The sequence below is a fragment of the Falco rusticolus genome, chromosome 1 (genome assembly GCF_015220075.1).
Source record: "Falco rusticolus isolate bFalRus1 chromosome 1, bFalRus1.pri, whole genome shotgun sequence".
Classification (NCBI taxonomy): Eukaryota; Metazoa; Chordata; class Aves; order Falconiformes; family Falconidae; genus Falco; species Falco rusticolus.
This window is the reverse complement of record NC_051187.1, coordinates 3,082,140-3,101,458: the sequence shown is the minus strand read 5'-3', so window position 1 is coordinate 3,101,458 and position 19,319 is coordinate 3,082,140. Positions and strand designations below refer to the sequence as shown.

Here is a 19,319-nt window from a genome sequence, read left to right as displayed (position 1 = left end):
GCAGGGACGCAGTGCATAGCTTTTCCAGGGAGTGCAGCCCTCACGACACAAAGCCAAAGAGTTTGCAGCTGGTATTGCTCATGGAGAGTACGTGGTGAGGAAATGGAGGCCAGCTGTGTAAAGGCAGACCTCTGAGGCAGAGATGCCTCTGGGGCAGGGAGGTTAACCCAAGCTAACGCCCTCACCTGTCAGTGAGATGTTCCAGTTTAAAGATGTGCACAGTCTCCGTGTTGCTGGAAGCACAGAGGAACTGGGAATCCATGCTGAACACCAGAGAGCTGATGTTCACATACCTAGGGCCAAGCACAGGCATGACTGGTCACTTCACGGCACACCGTTCAAGGGGAACTGCTCAGGTTTGCTCACAGAGAAGAGGACCGGGAGGAAGAAGACCCATGCACGGTGAGGAGGCACCCTGCCTGCCCACTGCTGAGCCTGTGGGCTGACTGACTAGCATTTCCCTAATACCTCTGCTCAGCAGGGCTGTGGGTAGCCTCCAGCTAGTGACAAACAGCCAGAGAGGTTAAAATGTCCTTGCTCACAGAGCTGCCTGTGAAATGAACATCTGTGCCAGCCTCATACAGCAGCTAAAGCTTCTGGTACTGCAGAGGCCAGGGAGGATATCCAAAGTGCTGGACAGTGGGATGCATACGGCATCTCCCCCTGCGCAGGTTCAGCAGGGCCAGGGCGTCTCAGTCATGGCAGTTTTTGTACTGGCAGAAGTGGGTGTAAAATCACAGGCAGGTCAGGGGCAGGGAAGAGGGAAAGGTCAGGAATGGATCTACTGAAAGTATTTGAGGGAGCCTGCGGAAGGGCCACAACAGCCTACTCCTACCATTGAGTCCTGGGCTCTGCGCAAATGACTTCGTAGCTTCAAAGCACCTCCTTTGAGAGGGCAAGAGTTGGGCTGAGAACTTTTGGGACTTCATTATTTTAAATAAGAAACAAGAACGGACACAGTAAATGGACTGACTCTACCTCTGTTCTCTGCAATCGCCCTGTTCTGTGACACACTGAATTGAATCACTAAACTTGCCGGAGGCAGCTGGGCGCAGCGTGGCTGTCTGGCACAATGACATTTCTATCTGCTACGTTTGCTGTTGTTTTCTTTCTGCAAAAGATGCCAAAGCCACCAGGATCTGACGTTGCCCTTCCCCTCTGTTTACATTTCTGCTCCGGGAGCCCTCTGTGTACTTGTCACCGACAGAAGAATGAACTGACCTTTTCATCCCTCGCCGGAATTCATAGAGCTTTTGCCCCCCAGGAATGGAAAATACACGAATGACTGTGCCCTACAAAAAATGCAAATGGAAAGATCATGCAGGAGCAGGGCAAAGAGTGCCAGCCCTTTCTCTGACACACCCAGGAAACTCAGGATGTGCAAAGGCCCCTCTTTGCCAGCCGAGGTCAATCGGAACCCAACACTGGCCTCTTACAAGTCAGAGTCCTTTCAGTGCCCCTCCTCTGTTGGCTGTCTTTAAGAACGGGCAGCTCAGAGGTCCTGCTCTCCATACTTCAGACAGCTGATGCACCAGAGCAGGCTGGGACCCCCTGCCAGCCATGGGCAGAGAGCGCAGGCAGCAGAGAGGGTGCTCGCAGTGATGCTCACTCACTTTTTCGGAAGCACTTGCCAGCTTCGAGCCAGTGGAGTTGAAGGCGAGAGCAGCCAGAGGTCCGTCATGGGCAGGAATTGTGCAGGCTGTTTTCTGTGGGGCAGAAGGTAACGTGAGTGCAAAGAGGCACGTCTCCTCGGGCTGCCTAAGGGCAGGGCACTCCCTGCCTTGCACCCTATCCTCGCCTGCCCATACGGATTCACGGGATCGTATTGCACTTATGGTATCCTTTCAACATCGTCAGTATTTCTTATCTCTGCCCTGCCTTGAGCTCACTCCCCACCTGCTATGTCCACTGTGATTACAGAAAGCTCACATCAGGGGCAGAGGTCCTCAGCTCCCCACCTCTCCGGGCAGCGGGACCAAACTGTGCCCTCTCCAAAGCCGGGCATTTCTTTGTGCAGAGCCAGAGCTGGCCCCCCTGCCACTCGCTGGGCTGTCCAGCAAGTGCTGCCGCAGTGACACCACCTGATGCCTGCAGCGAGCCCAGGCCCTCGCTAGTACCTCTCGCAGCAGCAGCAGCGTGTTTTCCCCTTGTGCTCTGCTCCTCCCCTGCTGCAGATCCTCAGCTCCTGCTGCACGTACAGAGTGACAGCCTTATGTAATCCAAAGCCCTGGCATAAACAGCAGATAATCATGACTCTGCTTCCAGCCAGGGACAGATTTCCTGAGGGGGCTTGGGACACCTTGCCCTCTCTGTGACTTTGGATCTGGCATCCCTTCCAGCCCGTGGTGTGGCAACGGCAACGGCTTCAGGTCCTGCGCTGTGCCTGGAGCAGCTCCAACCCTCCCTGAGCCACCGTGGTCACACCAGTCCCTCAGGATACACTGCTGAAGCTCCTATAGGAACGCCCTATAGGAACCCCTGCCTCAGCCTGGCAGCGGCCCTCGGACTGCGGGGTAACGGGTCATGTTTCCCTGAATATCCCATACTGGGAGATGGACGTCCTGATCTCAAAAAGGCTGTCTGCTTCGCATGGCGTCCAAGCAAGGGGGATGGGGAATGTGCCTCCCCAGGCAACTCCCTGCAGTCGAGCTCGGTGGAGTCTATTTGTTCATCCTTCCCAAAGGCCCTGTTGGATTTGCTGTGGTTCTGTTTGTTTTCAGTCCCCGCCGGTATCCAAATGGGCGAGCTTCACACTTACCAAAGTATTTCCGTCGTAAAGCGCGATCTCTCCGCTGGTCGCACTGCCGGGATAAGCCAAGTAGGAGTTGGCGTGGTTGATCGAGAGAGTGCACAGACCTGGCAAGGCAAGGACACAGCTGAGGTTGTTTGCTGGTGGAAGACGGAAAGCAGAAATGTGGCCATGGACACCGCAGGGGGTTCGGGCTCTGTCTCCTTTTGGGTCAGTGTCCGGCAGCTCTGGCAATGCCTCGGCGTTGGGGACACCTGCTGGTATGGGACAGTACGGCTCCCTTCTCCGGCCAGCGTCCCCAAACCCTGCTCCGAAGGAGCCCAGGTCCTGCTTTTGAGCATGTTCTTGGCTTCTCCCCCTTAATCACTTCCTTTGGGAAGGCAGGAGTAGGTGCATGAAACACAGCAAGGGACATCTTGGTCTCAGGGCTAACAGGACTCCTGTCCAAGCATATCTGAGCACCTCCAGATGTGCACAAGGTGTAGATGCCAGGTCAGAAGCTCGGATGAGCAGCACAGCATGGACTCAGCCCTGGTATGAAGCCTGGCACATGAAGGCTGGCAGGCAAGGCAGTGGCTGTGTGGCTGCGTGGCTGTGTAGTACTGTTTCCTTTTGCTCTGAGCAGAAAAGGGAAGCAGAGAAAGACAAAGCGAATGCCATAGCTGTGCAGGGAGTTTCCAGCTGACAAGGAACTTAAACCTAGCTAAATTTTAACCACAGGGGGAATTCTTCCCCATAATAGCCATCTGCTTTTATGCTAACGTGAGCATAAGGGTTCCCAAACACCCCTTTCAAAGTGAGCAGGAATTACAGGAGGAGACAGGGATGGATGGCTATGTGTGTGGGTACGTCCATCTGCCTGTCCCCCAGGTGACCTTGGAAAAGAGCATCTCTTCCTGCCTCTCATTTCTGTTGCTGGCTGAGGACCCATCCCAGTGAATCCTGTCACATACAGAAACGTGTCTCGCTTGCTTCCTGCACCATGTCTGCGTGCTCAGAGTCCTCCCAAATCTGACTCAAGGCTTCAGCACGACCTGAGCTTCCTGGCCCCTGCCCGGGAGTCCCACCTAGTCCCACACGTGGAGGAAGCCACGGGGTTAAAGGCTGCTGGGGATGCTGCAATACTCCCCAAACAGGACACCCGCACGTGTGCACGTATATGCACGGACGTGCGCACACATGCCGTGCAACCCGTCCTGTCAGGACACAGCCCTGGCCCAGGCCCAGCAGCAGGGAAGGATCGGCTGAAGCTCTCGTTTTAGGTCATTGTTTATAACTAAACAAAGAAACCGCAGCGGAGCCAGGAGCTGCAGGATCAGCCAGGGGCCCCAGGGATCCACTCCCTATCAATCAGAGGCATTTACATCATGCCAGGGACAGCACGCACCGCACCGGGGAGAAGAAGAGGCATAGCAGCAGCAAAGTGCAGGCAATTAAAAGGCATCCAAAGAGGGAAGGGTAAGAGTCAGGCAAAGATAGTCCCGGGACTTTGCTCCTGATGCGCATCCTCTCTTTTCGGGATGGTCTTCCCCCGGCCCAGGCAGCACAGGGGGATCAGCGCAGCCCGTTCTCTAAGCAGAGGATCTAGAGAATGCTCGAGCTAAACAAAGCAAGCTCTGAGCCGCTGGTGTGAGTCACCCGCTCCCTCTGCTCCACGCCTGGCTGGGAGAGGCGGACGGGAAACCAGGCCAGGGGAAAACACAAATGTGAGTGTACTGGGCTGACCTCAGGGACGCACAAAGAACAAGGATCACAAGGGACACGGGCAGCCTTTGAAGATGCTCCTCTGCTCTCGGCAGCCCCACAGCCCTGACCAGGCTTGGTGCATGCAGTGATGGGCTCAGGAGGGAGGAGGCAGGCTGGTGCTGCTCAGGATGGCACCTCCGGGAGTGCCACATCACGGGTAGCTTGTCAAGCAGCATGGAAAAAGGCAAACATGTCTGAGAAGCCTGGCCTTGCCCTCAAGCTGGCAGGTCCGGGCACATCTGGGGCTTGGGGGGAGCCATGCGAAGTGGTTTCCAAAGCTGAAGTCATCCCTGAGATATGCCCTCGTGGCACACATGTCACCATGAACACTGTGACCTCCTTGGTGCAAATCCTGCCCCTGACATGAGTCACATGAAGAACAACACGCTTGAGCACACATGTAGAACAACAGGCTTGGTCACTGTAGACACTTTCCTCTCCTGTGTGGAGGAGGCTGGACCAGGAGCTGGGTCCTGGTCAGGAACAGCCAGAGATCTCACTGCGACTGGCTGTGGGTGTGTAGCAAATCCTGGTCCTCACCGTGTGGGTGTCACTGTGCCCAGGGAGCACACCTTGAGGTGGGGTGGCACACTTGTCTTGCGCTCCTACAGCCCGCTGGCGCAGCTCCCCACTCTGAAAAGGGTTACACACAGAGCGGTGAGGCTGGACTGCCCTGACCGCCTGGACACACCATCCTCAGGGGCAAGTTTAGGACCAAAGCAGATGGTCCAGGGACAAAGGGAGCACGCATGGCGCAGCACTTGTCACTCAGCTCATTTCAATGAGAGCTGCTGCAGTAAAAGGGTTTTAAAAAACTAAGCCCATATGAAGTCCTGTGATCCGCAGCAGCCTAGCCCTGGCCCAGCGAGTGCTGATTGCTGTCGCTCTTAAACCATGACCTGACCATTCAACCCCACTGCAGAACAGCTTCAGGCCTGGGTATCCCTGCCATTCCTGCTGCTGCTCTGCAGGACTTTCTCGGGAAGGTTTTAAACTTTAATTATATTTGCAGTATTTAGTATGTTTAATCCACACGGAGAGGCCATCTGTTGAGACCTGAAGTAGGTCAGGGGCGCCGCTGGAAGAGCATCCCTTGAAAGCCCAGAAGCCAAGTGTGAGTACATCAGCAACTTCCCAATGAACCACCCATCAAACGATACTGCAGCCTGTGACCGACCAGGATATCACAGCAACGCACAGCAGCACTGCCACAGGCACTCAGCCAAGTTTCCCTCTCCATGGCTAAAAATAGCACCTCTCCCATGAGCAGGAAAGCCGGATTCACCCTACGCCACACAGAAAGGTTCTGTTCTGCAGCCACCTGCCCTGCCCCCTGGGTTTGCTGCATATATGGAATAATATCAGGTAGCAGCCCAGGCTCCCGTGAGCTCCCTGGCAGGGAATTAGCGCTGTGCCTGGCTGTGTTTTCTGCCCCGGGTGATCTTCACAGCACTAACCACTTTAGGAGCGGACCCCAAGCCCGTAAGTAATCACAGGAGCTTTCTACCTCAGCAGAGCAGGGCATGTCCATGGTGAAAAGAGAACCTGGGTTAACCGCAGGTCTACAGGGAGCACCGAGCTCTGCAGCACAGTGTGACGCTGCAGAGCTGACTCATGCTGGCAGCATGGGGAAGCAAGTGGGGCTCCTTTGTCCAGGGAGCGAAAATGCCACGGGACTCTGACGCAGGGCACGGTGAAGGAAGGAGAGGGAGTCCCGGAGGAAGAATTTCAAGTTGTCCTATATGTGGAGGGTAACTTGCAGTCCTGGCCTGCCTTACAGCTTTCCGCTTGTGAAAGAGAATAAAGGCACATTGCAGGAAGCTGTGAGCTGCACGGACATTGCACGCGAGGACAGGAAGGGACCGAACCTGGGGGGTGAAGTCAAACCACACTGACCATTTCTGCTCTCCTTTGATGCATTTGCTCAGGGCAGAACAGGGTTTTGCTCAGGGCAGAGCAGGATTTGTGCTCTCCCAGGCCCAACTGACTGCCTCCATGTATTTCTGCCTCCCCAACACTGATTTAGGATATACAAGCCACAGGCTGGTTTAAATTCTAACACAAGTGTGGTTCTACAAAGCTCCTGCAGAGCTGATCTCTCCCCTTCACACAGTTCTCCCATGCTTACCTGTTGTATTTGGAGGTGTATCCATAATAGTCTTCAAAAGCTTCATGTCCTTAATGTTATGGATGTAAATTGACTCCTCCAGGCAAACAACCAGCCTCTGCAAGGACACAAAGGACATGCACAGAACCTCACCAGCATGTTGCTGTTGCTCCCACGGTTGACAAACCCAAACCTGACAGTGATGTCAGAAAAACTCAACAGGAATTTCTCATGCACTGACATGTAAGAGAAACATTATCTCTTCTGCTTCTCCACCCCCCCTCACTGGACAACCTTTGATTTTGTTTGACTGCCTTTGAGAGCTGTCTGCATCTGGTCTTGCTTTAGAAAGCAGACAAACCGTCATGACTACTCTGCTACTCTAAGAGCTGATCTTCCGTTCCCAGAATCCAGGAACAAGACGACACATCAGGATTATACTCTACCATGGGTCTTGATTGCCATCTATTCCTAATCCATCTTTTCTCTGCAGTTCTTTTCATAGCAAATCACTTTTTGTTCATAAAGATCTGGCAGCAGAGAGGCTGCCAGTCCTGCTTGTCAGTATGCCTACAGACGGAACTACGTGCCCCTTGCCCTGACTTTTTCTTGATTTGGGAGCGAACAGTTAAGTGATGGGCCTCCCACTGCTGCTAAACCTAATGCATCTGTTCAGCAAATTAACGTTTCTTTTCCCATTCAGCATCAGTGGGCAAGACTCTGCTTTACGTGCCCTGCAGAACTGCATAAAAAATGGGCTAGGAAACATTTGTTCCAGGACAGTCACATTTACACCACCTTGGCAGATGGGTAAGGTGTTTCCAAGTTCATGTACTTGTTCCTCTTCTACTGAACTCGTCAGGAATACCCACCCAGCCGAGAGGCAGCCGCTAAGAGAGGAGCTGCCGGGTGATGGGGAGGAAAGGCAGAAAGGAAAAAGGAAGCCTAATGCTGTAACTTTAGCACTGGGCCACCATCTCCGTGACCACTCTGCTTTGTGCCTCAGCTTGGTCCAGATCTCTACATGTTACCACAGAGGCATTTTGCATCGCGGCTTTTTTTGGGACCAGGCTTTGGATCTGGCTGAAAGGTTGTTCTTTCTAAGTCCAGCAAGCTCACAGCTCCACCTACGTTAGTGCCAAGTGTCCAGAAGCACCAAAAACCTCCCAATAAAAATGTAAGGCCAGACTCCATCCAGGCTTCTGAAGTTGGAGCTCCCGAATCCATGTACAGGAAGCCTCCACCTCTTCAGAAATGAGGCCACTTATTTAGTATCTAAATGCGGAGCTCACTCACTAACTTGAAACACCCACATTAGAAAATCTTTGCCTTGCTCCACCATTATTCTCAGATCAAACTCTTTCCCACTTCTATTCCTGCTAACCACAGCATCTGGGGCTGTGTCAGAGCCATTTTGCATTTCCAGGAAGACTTTGCCTTTTCTACAGTAACAGCCATCAGCTTGCTAGCAGAGACTGTCACAGTAATATTTATACAGCTGACTTCGGCGAAGCCACCACGTGCTTTCCCAGAACGGCAAACTGCACTGCTGTTGATGTACAGGTGAAAGGAGGTTTCCAGATGATGGCAAAGCAGCAGCCAGAGATGCTGGCACCGACAGGGAAAAAATCGAGGAAAGTGATGGGGGTGGGAGGCAAACAGGTGAAGGAGGCCTGCAGAAGCTCTCTGTGAGTTGGAGAGGGCTGGTTCTCTGCCTCCTGCGCCCCACGCAGCCCTGGAGCGCATGCTAACATCAGTGCAAACCATGCTGAGATGAGGAATGGGGTTTATCCTCACGGTGCACACAGGTGGAGCCTCAGAGAAGGTGCCTGGTGCTGTGATTGCCACACAGGGCTCAAGGCACTACATCTTGTACACAATGTTACTGCTCACCAGCATTTTTCTTCAGTACTTCAGTTGGACACGATTCAGGTTAGATAACTGAATTGTATGTTGAGGACTTAAATGTGCTGGGTATGGAAACAGCCAGAAAACATATCAAACCTCTCCAAAGAGCTCAGCAGGGTTTCTGCAGCAAATGAAAACTCAGGGAGGTTACAGGAGAGCTTCTCACCGGTCCCACAGCACAGCCTTATTCCTCACTTCGAGACGAATCACGATCTACCTTAACACACTTAAGAGTTACGTTGGAGCTTGGAACAAAGAGTTCCCCATGGTCAACAACTGAGTGTTTGCACACTTGTTTGCACAATGAGGACTTCTTCACAGAGATCAAATGGAAACATGCACCATTTGTTTGAGACCCGTTCCTATTTTATTTGCCACCATTTCCCCATGTTAACACCTTGCATGGGATTTGGCTTTTTGTGGACTTTTAATGAAAGTACAGCTTTCACACAGAAGCCCAGGCAAGGGGTTCAAATGTCACAGCACACGCAGAACCTGACTGCCACCAGTTTGATCCTGAACATAAATTGAAATGGTGATTACTCTTCTGCCTACCCAGCTATCTGTAGCATCCTCACATCTCTCCAGGTTTGTCTGTGTTACAGCTAGAGGATGAGCTTAGCCCAGGACTTGAACCCAAGCTCGTAAAGCAGCCAAGGAACACAGATGCAGTGCTGGGTCTATGCATCACCTTAGGCAATCTCCAGAGCAGCAGATGGGGAAAAGCCTGAACTTATTTTATTCTCACACTAACCTCCTAGAGCTGCTAAGCAGAACCTCCCAGTTTATTTTTATACATATACATCTATCTGCAATTCAAAGGAAGTCCTTATTTTGCCAGCTCCATTGTAAGTTTAAGTGAAAAAAATCAATTTAGGACAGATTTAATTGTAGTACAGGAACTTCTGGTCAAACACAGCTTTACTGGAAACTCAACCCAGCGTTTCCTTATGGGAGAGCCTTACTGCAGGACTCACTGTTGCTGAGGAGAGGCTGATTATATACAATTACACAGACTGCTTATTTCTTCATTGTAAAACCTCCTCTGCTTCTTACGGCATATACTTTGAAAATAATTATGGACAAAAAGAAAAGATGACTTAAAATCCTCCAAAAGGGCTCAGGGCTGCATGAAGCTGTGTCAGTTCAGAGAATAACACTCTAAAAGCCGCCTTTTAAGTGGCCTGAATGTTTTCTATACCTTTAAAAATCAAGCAAGGCTGCTAGCAGTACTTGAGAAGCAACCTTTCACTTCATCCACGGAGTTCAAGTTACTCCTGGGCTTTGTTTCTGCATTTGAAGGTCTCATTTGCAACCAAGACGGCAGAGGTGGGCCTGAAGTCAGGACGTGGAATCCAAGGGAGGGAGGAAGATGAAAAGGTGTTTTTTTGGCAGAGCTGCGTGCAGAATAGGCAAGAAGGCAGACAACAAAAAGTCTTTGTGTAACTGCTATGGAAACAGGACTTGGCTTCATTTTACTGAAAGAAACAGTTGTGGAGATGATATCCACAGCCACCCTGCTCCTCTGTCAGAGGTCAGCAAGCCTGAAGTGGAGCTGGTAGGGGAGGACAGGCACCTACTCCTCCAGTCCCACTTCACAGTCTCTGTGCAAACCTACCCAGGCTGACACTGCTCTCCTAGGCAGCGGGGCCCCAGCTAGAAAATCAACACCAGCGAAGAGCCAGAGTGGAACAACCCTGCCTAACCCCCAGCCTCTTACCTGACGATTCAGCCGGATGGACAGTATGTTACTGGAATAGCTGTAGTTGCAGATCTCTGTCCCTTTCTTGAAGTGGTAGACATTCATTTGCTGTGGCCTGGCATGACTGACCACAACCACAAGGCTGCTGGAGAACAGACGCTCCACGATGTAAACATCTGGGATTTCATCTGGGCACAGAAGGAAAGCAAGACAGAGTCTTTAGCTTGGCTTATGGTTAGTCTGATTGCAGCAACAAGATTCGATTCAATTCAATTGGGAATTGGGCTGGAAGGCTTGGTGCTCAGGTGTTCCACATCTGCTTTTGTTAAACATTTCTCATACCTGGCACAAAGCATTTAGGTCAGAACAAGAAAGGGTTAATGAACCTTTCCCTGAAGGCAGAATTTAAGCCAGCCCCCCTTTGATAGAGCTGTTGGGCCTCTCCTGGGCAGGGCCCTGCAGCTGAAACTAATTCGTGGGAAGGGGATATAAAAAGGAGAAGCCCACTCAACTTGGTCAGGGGCTTTTTTGGGTGGTATGAGAAGGTGGGGTGGTGAAGGCAGTGGCAGCTTACTGAGGTAAGGAAGATGACATGTATAACTCACTGCTTATTCTGCATAGTGTCTGATTTCTCCCAGTCTCTTTAGGGAAGGCTGACATGTTTAAGCAACCCCCCCTCCCTGTCACTGGGGTTGTGGCCTCTAGAGAACTCTAGCATGGCTGCGGGGAAGAGCAGTGTGGTATGTTTTGCAGTGATTGTGCTTGGGCTGACTCCCCTTGTGTTGAGAAGGCACCATTAGAATGGTCCTGGTGGACCTGTGCATAAATCATAAGGGGTTATGAGTTCTAGTTTAAGTAGCCCTGAATGCTGCTCAGTGCTTGGGCTGTGCTGCCCTGGCAGCATGTGCACTTTTCCACAGCTATAATGTGGGGCTGCTCGTGCCTCAGCCCTTGAGTGTGGCACCAGCAGGGATCTGTTTCTCTTTGGCCTGACTCTGGGGGCAATCTGAGCTCTGAAATACTACTTAATGTAAGCCTGTGGCTTGCTGCTGTAGAGCAGCTTAGTTACCCTGTGAGACAAAGATGAATGGAGCCTGGACTTTGTTCCAGATGATGCAGCTATGTCTGGTTGCTGAGGCTCCTTCTATAGCCACTGGAGAGAGACTAGTGTATACCAGCTGTGATATGTATCTTTACTGCATCTCGACTAAAATGCTTCTGGCCACGGCCTGAACCAGTCTAGAGTACATGCTCCATGAGGCCTGACTTGTTTTGGGCTGTTAAGTGCACTGCATGCTGCTCTGAGCACAGCTAATAGCCTGCTGTGAATAACCTTCTTAAACAGGAAACTTGTTAAAAATGCCTTGCTTGTAAATACCACATTGGACTAAAAGCCTGCAAGTTATCTAGCATCTGTGCTGGGAGTCTGAGGCCTCCTGTTTATGTATCTGAAATGTGGTAGTAGTAAACTGCCTCTGAAAGCTGGTTGGTAACAAGCTGCTGCTGTCAGACTGAGCAGTGAAAAAGCTGGATTCTAAACCTGTGGGACTCCTTCAGCTTTGTTAAAGTACTGCTGCTTTAAGTTAAAATTTAGAAGCTTCTCCAAGGTTGTAGCTAGCTCTAAAGGCTGCTGTGCACAGGGCAGTAATCGGACTCGTTCCTCTCCTGATAGAGGTACAGCAGGTACAGATGCCATCTCTGCAGCAGGGTGAGGAGAATCACCCCCTCGAGGCAGACTGAAGTGCAGTAACACAGGTGAAGTCTGTTGGCCAATATTCCACCACAGTGAAACAGGAGACTTACTGCTTTCGTGAACCTGGTCCAGTTGATCCACAGAACTTAAGGAAAAAAGCCTGTATCCAGTTGTAGTTCCAATTGCCAGGGAGCTGCAAAGACAAGACAGAAATCTGCTAGTTCAGATCTTATGGCCTCCAGGTGATAGCAGGAGTCCCTTGCAGGGGTTTGTGATGGTTTTGATTGGGATAGTTATTTTTTTTTCCATATTGGCTTGTACTGAGCTATGGGTTTGGATTTGTGCTGAAAAGTGTTGAAGATACAGGGATATTCTTGTTATTGCTGAGCAGTGCTTACACAGCATCAAATTTTTTCTGCTTCTTGGCAGGCTGGAGGTATACAAGTTAGGAGGGGACACAGCTGGGACAGCTGATCCCAACTGACCAAGGGATATCCCAGACCATATGGTCATGCTCCGCATACAGAGCTGCGGGAAGAAGGAAGGGGGACGCTTGGAGTGATGGTGTTTGTCTTCCCAAGTAACTGTTACATGTGGTGGAGCCCTGCTTTCCTGGAGATGGCTGAACACCTGCCTGCCCATGGGAGGTGGTGAATGAACTTTACCTGTTAAACTGTTCTTAACACGCTAGTTTTAGAAGGGTAATAGTGATAATTCTCTTCCCCCATCCCCCTGTGGGGAGTGAGTGGCTGTGTGGGGCTCAGTTGCCAGCTGGGGTTAAACCATGACATGGGTGAAAACGAGTAGTCCCAGGTATAGTGATCTGTGAAGGCACAACTTCAGTTTCAACTCTCAATCAAAAGCATATAAAGTAACAAAGGAATAAAAATAAAAACCAACAAGTAAAAGAGCCCAAGGATCTGGCTGTCAGTCTGAGGCCACTGCAGCCTACAGAAGGTAAATATCCCTGTGAGACACCAAACTTGTTTCTCCAGCAGCCACGGGACCACATGAATGGATGAGAAACAGGCATATCTCTACCTGGTAGGCTGCAGACAGGACCTTTGGGGCATTAATGGGGGCTGCTTCCAAAGCCACGACCTGATCAGTCTACATAGACACACAGATTTGTGAGGGCTGTAGAAGCTTTGCTCTCACTGCTAATGGCTGTGGGCACAAGCATGTGGCACAAGGTGTGGTGGTGCCAAGCGCTGGCTTTGCTCGGTTCCAGATATAGCAAGCAGCAACACCTAGGTCTTAAATCAGCAGCCAGCCCAGAATACCAGCGCACTGGTGGCCAGCAGGTTCACGTCAGCAGCACATCTCCACCCATCAAAGCACCCTTTGTTTAGACACAGCAAATGCAAAGCAGTGCTGGGAATAATGGTATTTCCAGGTGTGGGGCTGGGGTCTGATCTGTATCTCCTACCCCAGGCTCTGGGCTGCGACCACCAGACCCTGTGTGTGGCTCGCTGCTGCAGGATGGGTGTTGTCCCGCTTGGAAATGGCTCTTAAAATGATGGATGGGCTCTGAAGCAGGTAAACCACAGGTTAGACACGGTGTATGGGTGGGAGGCTCCAAGGAAACCCTCCTTATCGCCAGCCAGTGGTGGGGCCGGAGCCCTGGGCCACTTGGCCACCCACACAGTGGCCACGGTGCGGGTCAGCAAAGGCCTCCGAGGAAGTCACTTCTCTGACCTGCCGAAAACATGTCCCAAACCGGTGGGGAGGGGGACCCCCGTCCCCCGCAATGATTCCCCTCGGTGTGCGGCCTGCCAGAGGCCTGACCGGGGGTGTCTGTGGGGAGCCGGGGCCCCCGAGTGGGGCAGGGCTGGGGGCCCCACGGGGCCAGCCCCGTGTGGGGAGAGGAGCCTGGCCCCGGGCCCCACCGAGCCAGCCCCGAGGCGGGGCGGGGGTCCCGCGGGGCTCACCCCGGCAGGGCCGGTCCCGGGGGCCAGCCCCGCCCCGAGCTGCCGTGCCCGGCTGCAGGCCCCGGAGCCCCGCCGCGCTGCCGCTGCCCCCCGCCCCACGGCGCCCGCCCCGCTTACGTGCAGTCCTGGTTGTAGGAGAAGCAGCTGAGGGCCGCGGGCCCCCCCGGGGCCTCGGCCGCGGCCTCCATGGAGCGGGCGCGGCGGCTCGGCCCGCTCCGGCCCCCGCGGCGGCGGCACCTCCCCCGCGCCGGGCCCGCTCCGCGGCGCAGGCGGCAGCCGGGGCGGGGCCGCCTCCCACTGGCCGGCTCGCCGCCGGAGGAGCCGCCCCGCCTGCAGATAGACTCGCGAATCGACCTATCCGCGACGGGAAGGCGGGGCGGTCCCGCCCCGGGGCTGGCGGAGCCGGCGGCTATTGGCTGGCGGGGGGGGAACAGCTGTGCGTGGCCACGTGGTGATGTTGTGGTTGCATCAGACGGGCCCGGGCAGATGTTGGGGGAGCACGTCTGGGGGCTTGGGCGGCCGTGCGGGGAGGGTGGGCGGCCTTCTGGGGGGCGGGGGGTGCTGGGGGCCGGCCTGGCGGAGGGGTGATGGCCCCGCTGCCCGGGGAGCAGCGCTGCGCCCATCTGTCTCCCTGGCTAAATACTGCTTTCAATTCAGTTTTCCTTTTTTTTTTTTTTAAAACATATTTTTTAATATATTTTTTTACAAAATTAACACTAAACTCGCTGCCTTTGTGCACAGAACTGCTTTACTCATGTGACTAAAGCCGCTGCTACCTTGCAGGGTTGAATCTACCAGGGGAAAATACATGGAAAAACAAACCCCAGAGCCAGTTGCTAAATGACAAATGTTCTAGAAGTCAGTACAATAACATTAACAGTGCACAGAAATGCAGGCAGAGCCTGCAAACCCCCTAATTAGATGAGTAATCCTCATGTGAGTGCTGAAGTCATTGGCCCTAGATCACTTGATGTGCACCACAAGGCTTTTGGAAAAAGAGCCACATGTAATACCATCTAAATGAGGCAGATTCCATGTGGACACATATATCTGCCCAGATTAATCCCCCTTTGCAGCATGTGGGCCTTCAAGTGTCTGCAGTGTTCCCCTGTTACAGAGTTTAAAACCTGCAACTGTGAAGATGATTGATATTTTTTGGGGAAGAAATTACGAAAATGCAGACCTTCCAAACAGCATTAGCTTGGAGTGAGGCTGATGGTGGATCATTCCCTAGGACATAGAGCGTGTGAGCGACGCTGCGACGGCAGCAAGGGAATAATTTTAAATTCATCAAATTTTGGGGGAAAACATCTTCTATTCATAGGGGCCTAGTGGGAAGCTCTAATAAAACCCAAAATGAAACAGAAGCTGGTTTTGAATGTCCTGAGACTGCCTCTGTGGATCAGCGTAGTTTGATTTTGGAACAGAGATGTCAGACAGAAAATGGGGTTGTGGAGCAGGAAGAAGCTTGAAACAAAACCAGAAACCCTCCAACAATCAAAACCAGGGAGCCAGTGCCTTGTACTTCAAAAAACAGTTTCTGAGCAACTTCTACAGCTGGATGTTTGCTGCTTAGGTAATCACCATGAGCTGGTTCTAAAATGAAGCCCTGATAAAGCAGAGCCAAGGAAGGAACTGAGACTTCGGCAACACAATTATTTTTGTAGCTTGACTGATGCAACCATGTTGGTCAATCTCCCTCTCAGCCAGCTGCCTATGATGGCTATTTATTTAGTAGAGGTGGGAAAAACAAACTGTTCTTGTCCTCTGCTACACTGTGAAAACCTTTGGCGGCCTTGGGAGCAGCTGTTGCTGTTGAGTACTGCCATGTCACAGTGATGGCTGTTGCTGTTAAGACCATGGCCAGCACCAGGGCAAGGTGCTCCTCTGACTGGACTAGCTGGTGTGTGCTGGTGAAGCCCAGCCTCACAAGAGCCCTTGGAGACCTCAAGGTCTGTGCTCTGACAGGTTGGGGTACTTGGGTTCTGGGCATGAAATAGAAGCTGAAGTGCTGTGTGTGGAAACCGTGGGTCTTTCCGATACAAAAATGAGGTGTCTGATGTCCCAAATGTAAAGAAATAGCTAAACCGATTTTTCAGGAGCGCAGCTTTGGAAGGAGGTAGTAGTTAGATCCCAAGATCTTTCTTGGGATCTGGGTATATGTCACACCTGGGGAAAATGGTCTGGCAGACACAGCAGAGAGCCATACTAGACACCAGGAGGATAGCTCTTGGCTCTGATGCATGCATTTCCTGGGAAGAATATACCAGGAGTTGGATTCCCTTTCCTGACAATCCTGTGATTGCTGTAACTCTGCTTTGTGTGCAGTACCCATTGACAGTAACAACCCCAACTCAGCCATTAACTCTAAAACCAGTCCAGAGTGTGGCCATCTGATTGTAAATATTTTTCTATGCAGAAAACTTTGTGCGACAGATTGTTGGTTTGCATTCTCCACCCTGGGTGTATGGGTGGAGGAAATGGAGGTGAAGAAGATGGGAAAGCAGCTGCTGTGCCTAGAAGCCATGGGATCCTGCATGTTGCCATTAAGCATGAAAAGGCTTTTAGGTACCTTTTGATAGCTTTTAGGCTTATCCCCGGCTCAGTGTTTAAATTCCAGCTATGCTCTATCCTCTCAGATAAAAGCCTGCTCCTACCATGTCTGGTATTTGAATGAAATTTGCTACATTAAGAAAGGTCTTGGCCAGGGCTAAATCTGCTAAATATCCCTCACTGGTATGCGTGATAACCCGGGCCTGCTGAGGGACTAGAGCCTTCCAGGGGAAAAATAGGCAGGAGGGAACAGGCAAAAAAGTGAATGTCTATTAGGGAGAGTGACTTTTTCTTATAGCAAGGAAACAGTCTTTTGCGTGTGAAAGGAGTGGGGAAAGGTGGCATGTAGGCGCTTGCTTTGCTCTTATCTATTACCCTTACCAAGAGGTGGAGGAGGAAGAAGGGGCAGCAGCTCAGCCAACGGCCAAGCACCAAGGGGCCAGCCCGGGCTCCTCTCGGATCTCCGGACAATAAATGCTGCCATCTGGTGCCGCGAGGCTGGCGGCACACATCGCTCGTGCCGCCACCAGCACACGGCGATGCCCCTGCACGGTACTTGTTCACAGGAGAGAGCGGTCCTTGCTTACTCTTTGGATCATCCAATGGGTTACCTGCATCGCCACTAGCTTTTGGTACTGATGTAGGAAAACCCACTGATTTTGGAGTCGAGTGGCCCCGGTAATAGAAAGCTATAGAAAGAAATGCGGAATTTAAACCTCACATTCACCTCTTGCTTTGAGTTACTTCTTGTTTATGCCAGGACAGATATATATTTTTTTCCCCTCCTATACAGTGGAAAAATGAGAAGAAAGCAGGGAGCTGGACTGTATATGTCAGAGGCTAATCTGAGTTTGGAAGAACCCTGATCACAAGATCTAGACACCAGAGAAGTCATCAGTTCAAAGGCTTTTTTTTTTTTTGATATCATGATTCCTGTATCAAATATAAAAATGTGGGAAAGAAAAAACAACGGACAGAACATATTTATGACAGTTATCAGCAGACTCACTTGTCTTGCTAAATTTTCTGGACAGATGCTAACCTAGTGTGGGGAGGGAAAGGGGTACACAGTGGAAGTGTGCATGCCGTGAGCATACACGGAGTCTCATTGCACTCCGTTTAAGGTTCAGGAATGAGGAAAGATGCATCGAGACCTTGAGAGCCATCTGCTGGCACTTACATCTGTCAGGGTGATGGAAGGACAAGAGCGGTCGTGTCTGACTCCAGAGCCAGTCTGAATGTCACCAAAGTTTTGAGAGCTTTGCTTCTTGTAGTTTTTCCTTTTCAGTTTTAGATGCTGACCCTGAGCCAGCTCCTGCCATTTAATGAGCTGTCGTTTGTGAGCAGCCCTTTCAGAAGTGTTTGCCAAGGTCAGGGAAGAGCGTGCAACCTAATGCTGCGTTTCCTTGTAAGTTGGATTAATGCTCCTTATCTTGTCCTCGCTCTGGCAAAGATCCCATTTCCCTAACTAGCATTAGGACATCACACTTACCCTGGTAATGGATTATCTCACTGGAGGCTTTCACAAATTGGTTTGACGCGCTGCTCACAGGAGTGGTGCAGGCTGAGGGTGGCTGATCTTCACGTCTCTTTGGGGTGCACATTGGACTCTTTTAAAAAGTTGTGGAGTCTCTTCAGCTGAGAACCGTAAGACCTGTACCACAGAGAACAAAGGGGTTAAAACTGAAAGTGGGGAGAGAGGAACTTTTGCCTTCCCCTTAACTTCTGGGTACAGCGCTAATTATAATTCCTCTGTAATTATCTAAAGACCAAAGAATGTTCTGATATGAGAGATCAGAACAAGTCACATTGTGAGAGGGAGACTGGGAGCACACAGAGGTCCTGACGGACAGAGGAACATTGGGATCCTGCACAGCCTGGTGTGACCAGACGAGAGGAGCAGCTCTCCTTAGTGAGGCTCTGGAGGGATAACATGGGGAGAGACAGGCTCACTGCCCAAGCTGCTAGCACGTAAGTAATTCTCATGACCTGGGTGTCTTTCTCCTTTCATGCTAGAGGAGACAAGGAGGGGCTTTGAGGAGAAACAACACAAAACATTGGTATAATAAATGCATTCATAGCAGAAACAACTTGGCTCTTGTTCAAACAGAGCGTGCAGAGAGGCATCTACCCTGTCCGTGGGACTGTGGTGTACACAGAGCCAAGGTAACTGTAGCCATCGCTAGCCACAGCCTCCAAGTTCATCTGGGTGCAGCTTCACAACTTCTTTTGCAAACCATACCGAATCAGTTCTCGTGTGACCGGCATAAACCTTGTCCAAATAATTCAACTACCGATTCCCATGACTGGAGCATACAAACATCTCATGAGCTTGGATTCTTCCTCGGCCCGGAAAGTGCTTTTATCCTCATTCTGCTGGGGGAAGCGGAGATGGAGTGAGGCTAAATGACTTTTACAGGAGAGGCTGGAAATTAGTAGCAGAGCAGGAAACTAGACCTACATCTCTTAATCATCTTGCTGCTTCAGATTTAAGGGTTACAGTTGGAGAATGAAAAAAGGCTATATCGTATTCCTGCGGGCACACAGCACATGCCAAGCAAGCCTTAGCTGACATTTCAAAGACCTATTGTTTTTAAAGTGGGTTCCTTCCATCTGGGAAATTGTTCTATTATCTTGGGGGGAGGGAGGCAGAAACTTGCATCAGAAATTGCTTGATTCTGTAGCAAGTTTGTTAGATGTCGGTCCAGACATTGTTTGGATGTCAGTCCAGACCAAGAATAGTGGATCTGACCGACTGCATGATGTGTTTACTTTGCCACCTGCTTTCAGAGGCAAGCACATAAGCAAATGGCTGTTTTGAATGCTTTTATGTGTGCATTTATCGTGCAAGGGAACTGTGTCACAGATGATGCACAGGGAGGGAGCCCTCCCCAGACTGCTTCTATGTTAAAAGCACGGGAACTGAGGAT

General features: G+C 51.3%; 1 protein-coding gene across 4 annotated transcripts in view; it reads right to left on the bottom strand.

Annotated features, from left to right (window-relative positions):
- The window catches only part of WIPI1 (WD repeat domain, phosphoinositide interacting 1), a 31,593-nt gene that overhangs the window by 7,946 nt on the left and 4,328 nt on the right, over positions 1–19,319 (bottom strand). For 3 of the 4 annotated variants that reach the window (XM_037404864.1, XM_037404868.1, XM_037404884.1), the window contains exons 1-8: positions 13,954–14,073; positions 12,016–12,098; positions 10,231–10,400; positions 6,624–6,720; positions 2,759–2,856; positions 1,614–1,706; positions 1,222–1,292; positions 186–293 (exon numbers count right to left, since the gene is read on the bottom strand). In XM_037404864.1, coding sequence (XP_037260761.1) covers positions 186–293; positions 1,222–1,292; positions 1,614–1,706; positions 2,759–2,856; positions 6,624–6,720; positions 10,231–10,400; positions 12,016–12,098; positions 13,954–14,024 — 791 coding nt within the window. In that variant the 5' untranslated portion in view covers positions 14,025–14,073. Of the gene's footprint in view, positions 1–185; positions 294–1,221; positions 1,293–1,613; positions 1,707–2,758; positions 2,857–6,623; positions 6,721–10,230; positions 10,401–12,015; positions 12,099–13,953; positions 14,074–17,881; positions 18,044–19,319 lie in introns of those variants that run through there. The other variant, XM_037404877.1, reaches the window with a different exon arrangement.